The sequence below is a fragment of the Oculina patagonica genome, chromosome 5, assembly GCF_052425735.1.
Source record: "Oculina patagonica isolate OP01 chromosome 5, crgOcupat, whole genome shotgun sequence".
Taxonomy (NCBI): Eukaryota; Metazoa; Cnidaria; class Anthozoa; order Scleractinia; family Oculinidae; genus Oculina; species Oculina patagonica.
Genome location: NC_135762.1, coordinates 13,013,038 through 13,019,358, shown reverse-complemented (window position 1 = coordinate 13,019,358; position 6,321 = coordinate 13,013,038). Strand labels below are relative to the sequence as shown.

The following is a 6,321-nucleotide window of genomic DNA, read 5'->3' as shown; positions in this document are numbered from 1 at the left end:
CAAGTGCTCGCATGCTCGGTTTTTAGTGAAGGTAGGTTTTTGAAAAGTGCTCGTTGCTCGCAAGGCTAATTTTTGTCAATGCTCGTGCTCGCAAAGAAAAACGCTGTGGTCGCATGCTCGCAAATGTTCGAAAGACCATTTGATACCCCTAACGCTACGTGGGCTCCTTATCACGTAGAACTCAGCTGAGTTAACACCAGCTAACGTTAGAACTCATTTTGGATCAAATTAAGTCAAGAAATTAAAGACTCAATGCGACTCAGTTTCAAAAGATACTCGGTTGCTTTGCTGTGTTGACGGGAAGAGGTGAAACAGTTAGTTTTCCAGCACTTAGTTTAAAAGGCGATGCACCTCTATAAGTAAACAGAAGCATTGCAAGCGGGATTATTTTTCAAGGATACGACGAAGCGAAACAAGTCAAATGTAAGCTTTACATTTTATTGTACACTAACTTCTCCTAGAAAATACTACAATAGTTAATTCTTTATCACATACTTGCGCATCTGATTCAGTCATAAGTATAGCGGGATCATTCTTATATGATAAATGGGGTACATGTTATTATTACCATGTAGTATGTTCTAGACATTTTGGCTAAGTATTAAATTAAAACTCTTGGCGTCTTGTAAGTGGCAGCCGACCGATGTTGATGAGTTCGCTTACTTTTCAAACTTCTTGTCTACCAAATTTATACCGTTACAAGCATAAACAAAATAAACCAACAGAATCAGGCAACAACCTATCAGTGAGTCGCTTTATTGGTAGGGCTGAATCTTCTTAATTCCTGTAGTTTGTTTTTTATTATTATTGTTGTTATTTAATTTTTTTAAATTCGAAACGGACCCATTTCAATTTCAGCCTTCAGGCTTTGGGCACCGGGACTACTCGCTGGGGTGAATTTAGGGGCAGAAGGGTGGAGCCGGTCTGCGCGCGTTCTCGGCCCATTCCTTCTCCGCCTTCAACATATGTTGAAATGACGCGCGACGACGTATTCGTTGAGCTGTTTCCATCCACGCGAGGAACATGACCGCACTTAATGATCCTTTTGATTGCTTGGCGGTATTTGGACAATCTCCACGCGTAAATACAAGGATCCAGAGCAAACTTCATGACAAGAACGTCAAAAATAAGTGTTCCTGCAAGCTCAAGTCTTAGGCTCTGACCATATGATAGGGATTGAAGATCGTAATACTTGTACAGGCGAAGATTCCATAGGATCATGGAAGGCAGGGTGAAGATAAGAAGAAATGTGACTAACAGTAAATTCACTGCAGTAAATTTGCGTTCTTGTCCTCTTCTTCGATTTCGCGCGGCATCGTTCTCGTCCAAACTGCTAACCCTTTTGAGATGTCCACGATAAGCCAGGTAGAGTAATACATAGCAAAGGATCAGAATAATCGCTACTGCATTCGTGTTCAAATGCGTGTCGATCTCCAGCTTCAATCTTTCAGGGACGTTGAATTCAGGGAGAAGTGAGAAGACAATGGAATATATCGCTATGACAACCAGAGTGATAATGGCGTTTCGGCGTGTTACAATAGCGCGGTGTTTGTGCGGGAACGATATCGCCAGATACTGGCAAAATGTCAACGCGAGAAGGATTAGAAAGGATACGTTCATCGTAATAAAAGATACGTATTTGTTAACCTTGACGCAATCTTCACACACTTTATTCACGTCTGGGTCGCGGTACAACTTCAAGTAAGAAGCAATATAAAGAAATGCGGTCAAAGGATCCACAACAGCACCTGTAAGAACATCTGCCACCGCAAGACCCACGACAAACAGAGTAGTTGGCGTTCGGAACGACTTGAAAGGGTCTTTAATAATCGCCAGAAGTAACAAACCATTGCCAAAGGTTGTTATGACAGCGATTATCGATAGATAAATCCCTGATATCAAATGTGCCATGTTGACTGTGTCGACGAGAGACGCTAGCTCTGGTGGCAGAAAAGGTTGCCTTGGATGAGGCCGAGGGGCGGTAGTTTTATTCATTTTGCTCTTGTCTCCGTTTTCTTCCCCTTGATTTCGAAGCTTGTATAGGCCCGGCCCTAATCTCAGTACCAGCTAAATCGGCAGTACCAGACCACTGAATATAAATCTGAGTCAAAAGCGACAATGAACCTAAAGGAAGACGAACAGCGAATATTTAACCACTGGGGTCGCACATCCGCCTGAAAATAAATTTAAAAAATACAAATTAAATACTGGTTGAAGGTTTGGTGACCTTGTGTACTGAGCTAACTAACATATGTGCCTCTGTGGTAAATGTATTTACTTTTTATTCTATTTTTGTTGACTTGTCAACGAGCTAATTTTAATCAGAAGGGTATCTTTTCACAGATCTGTTGAGCTTTTTCAGTTCTGTATAGTTGAATAACGCACACTATATCCAAATCAGACAATTTCTTGATGTTCAGTTTCTGATGTCTGAAGATTTTTATCTACAAAAGTAAGTCACAGAATGTTAATCATTCCAGCCAGTTGCCTTACCACATTAACTTTCATGTAAGTTGTAACAATTTACATCCAGGCAAATCCCCCAGAAACTCAGAATCAATGTTTGAATTCAATTCGATTAAAATAACTCAAACTTCACTAAATCCATGGGGGCTTGCTTGCTCACCCTGGCAATGATAGTAAGGATAGAAAATGTACCATTATAATTTTTCACTGATTTCCCAAGGCTTTTTTGGGGATACCAAGGCAGCTAATTGACAGAAGGTTTTAATAACGCTGTCATTGCTTGTATATTTTAGACACAAAAAACTAATATTTTTTAAGCAACTGCAAATAGTTATAATTACAACTGCAATTTCACCAATTTGCCTTTGAAAAGTGTCAAATTACCTCCAACAAATTAATACGGATTTGCCATAATTGCTCAATGAAACGGAAGTACTGTTCCATGAAAAAATCGAAACATCATTTGCAGTTATATTGACTTTTGTAAGTATCGATGGAAGGCACACCAGCAGAACTTCGCTGGTGTAGCTTCTCATAAAGGTATCCAGTGTATTACATTCATTGAGAAAAGTTGCCAATGGTAATTGGAGCTGGATTGATATTTAGGGTTACTCTCGCTTGGCCTGACTCTGTTTTGCAGCTTATAATAAAGTGTCCAGTCGAATTGCAAGAAAGTTTCGTTATTTCAAACGTTTATCTCGTGCAGCATGAACTGTCTTTCTGTGCGTCAATGAAGTTATAGAGGGCTCATTAGAGATTTTCGCGGTGGACTGAAAACAGCACGGTCGGTGAAACAGTCCATGTTATGGAAACAAAGAATTCAAAGTATTTTTATGTGATCTAAAGCACAAGAGATTCTCATCAAAGATTTTGTGAATTTAACATTTAAGTCTTTCCAGATCTCCCAAACATTCAAATTATCGCAACTCTGTAAAAACTAGAAAAACATTGCTCCTTTCTTTCTACGCATCTCTGAAATGATAAAAATAACTTTTTCCAAGCTCGAATAATCAAAAGCAAAGACCAGAAAAAAGTGCATACATATTTTTCAACAACTGGGAGAAATCGGCGCTTGTAGACAGCTAAGGATACTCAGCTGCTCAGTGCAGGCGCCGAAGACCCACGCACTAGTTTTGTAATATCTAAAAATTATGGTAACCGAATGTTTCACACTCAACTCTGTCGAGTGTTTGACTCTTTTAGCTGCAGTCAATAACTTTCACGATTTTAAAGAAATGCATGAGAATTAATTCTGGCGTGTTTTTAAAGGTGAATATGGTGACCGATTGAAAATAACTGACGTCTGCCCGTACTTTAGTGTCTTAGTAATGACCTACCAGGAATAGCTGCAACTAAATTGAGGGTATTTTGATGTGAAACGAAGCACTTAAGGAAGAAAAGGATCTCTTCTTTCCCTATCGCGCGGTTGTTATTTGAATCAGCAAGCGTAGAGTACCTGTTACAGTTGAGTCAAATTGATCAGCAGTTCGAGGCTTCTTCTCTAGCTGTTACAAACATCTTTTTCGCCGCTTTTCCAAGTTGCACACCTTTGCGCTAGCAGTGTTTAGAAATTGTTACTAAGCACTTGCCAGATTGTTTATCGTTTTTTCCGTTCTCACTAAATTTCATATCCTGAGGAATGACAAGCGGTCAATCACATATTTCCGAAACAGAACGTGTGATTCGCAACATCTCCGCAATATTTATACAACAATATTACTTGTACTGCACTGATCGACAGCTTCAAGATGTCTTGTCAGAAAAATAAATGAGCCCAACCAAAGCCTTCTTGTTTTCTTCCTTCAAGATATTAATGTCTAACAAAATTTTGAACATTTCGAAAAAAAAGCCACGAGTCTGTCAAGGTTTTTCAACTAGTTATGCAACTTCGTCCATTGTCTAAAAGTTACAACAGAAAAAATGTTATAAACGCTAGCGAAATATTACTAATGACCATCTGTATACATATTATTATGTGCAGTTTATTTAAAAGGAAAAATATATACATTTATCGTTTCTCAGGCTCCGAAGCTGTCAGGGCACATAACAAGCAAAACCGAAACTAGATACTGCTTAGTTTGCAACATACGAAATTGGCGCAAATTTAAGTTCCCAATTCAAGTAACCTGCTAACTTCAAATTTGTTACTAATTTAAGTACCCGTTAAATTAAAAACAACTCTCGGAAACATTCGTTAATCACATTTCAAAATAAATTGTGGCTTCAATGGGGCAGTTCCGTTCTATTTCTATATTTATCACAGATCCAAACCAAGTAAAACCAAACGTAATTCTCTAGGATAACACGTATTTCCCGTTCCACGATGTAATGTTCTTCGACTGAACGAGTAAAATAGCAAAGCGAAAATAATGCAAGGTGCTCTCAACCGACTTAGCTAAGAAACCGTCAAGATGGCATTTAATAGCATGGTTCATCATTTGCAATTTTAATACATTTAGTCAATCAAAAGTACGCGAATACTATGGTGTGATAATTTGAACTGAAGTCATATCTTTAGAAGATAGCTATTTTTACAGCTTGGAGGCAACGTATTTTAAAGTTTCAGCTTCCTTTCTCTACATACAGTTATTTCAGAAAAAAAACATGTTTTAGTGCTGAGGACAAACAAATTTGCTAAAATTCTTCTGCGCTAAAAAAAGATTATTTAGCAACATAAAATGCGTGAGATTAGTTTTACTGAAACGATGCTGCAATATGCCATGATGTCGACTTGAAATTGTCATAAAACAACTTTCAGAAAAACCACGAACGCAAATTTTATCATGACATTGTTTAGCCAGAACATGGCAAATTATAATTATATACATGTCGATCTCGTTATATTATAATTAAATTACTTATTGGACTGAACGTAAACGTTCAATTTATTTTCAGGTTTATTTATGGACTCCGGATCAAGAGTTCTGGGTTCGAGACATGGCGGGGCACTGCGTTGTGTTCTTGGGCAAGACACTTTACCCTCACAGTGCCTCTCTCCACCCAGGTGTATAAATGGGTACCGGCGACTAATTTAATGACTGGAGGTAACCCTGTGATGGACTAGTACTCCCATCCAGAGGGGAGTAGAAATATTCCTAGTCGCTTCATGCTACGGAAACCGAGAAAAGCTCCGACCTAATGGATCACTTGCCTTGAACGCAGACTTTACCTTCAACTTTACCTACTGTACCAAATATGGCGGTTACTCCGAGTTGCCGCCATTTTGAATTAAGCGCGAGAGGACTGGGGTCACTTTTCGTTTGTTTAAAAAACAACAACTATAGCAACTTTGTTACCATTGATAACCATGCGCAAATGATAAACACTTTTTTTATTGAAACTGTAAAATCTCTTTCCAGCAATGACATCTAACTCCAAACGGCAACATTAATCCAACGTCAAAACAGGCGTTTCACAATCTCAAGCAACGCCATGAGACCGTGGATAATCCGTAAAAAATCCTTAAAAATATTTAATTAAATTTTATCTGCATAGTTAGCCTAAGAGCATAGCGGGCAACGTCTTTGTGGAATTAAGATAAATAATTATTTTGTCTTGTTATAAAGAAACTTAAAATTGTAGTGCAGTCAAATCTAGCTTGCAGAACCACGCGAGCAAACTGCTTTCGAGGCGCGCCTCCAGCACCCTTCTTGCACACCTCTTGCGTGCCTCCGTACAGCATATACACAAATTTCTCTTTGCAGAAAAAAAACCCCTCAATGTTGCATGTCCTAAGTAAAATCACTATTCACAGAAAATTGTCGTTAGGTACAATCAGATTCCCTTAACCAGTACAATTAGAAAGGATGGGGGTGAGCAATTTGTATTTTGTCATCACGGCTGAAATGGGCTGTA

General features: G+C 38.6%; 1 protein-coding gene across 1 annotated transcript; it reads right to left on the bottom strand.

Moving 5' to 3' along the window:
* Positions 1-304: 304 nt before the first annotated feature.
* On the bottom strand, positions 305-3,995 carry LOC144654240 (adenosine receptor A1-like). Its single transcript, XM_078514324.1, has 2 exons — positions 3,923-3,995; positions 305-2,174 (listed from the first exon to the last, which is right to left on the bottom strand). Exon 2 carries the CDS (start codon positions 1,993-1,995, stop codon positions 862-864), a length of 1,134 nt encoding a protein of 377 aa, XP_078370450.1. The 5' UTR covers positions 1,996-2,174; positions 3,923-3,995; the 3' UTR covers positions 305-861.
* Between the last annotated feature and the right edge of the window lie 2,326 nt (positions 3,996-6,321).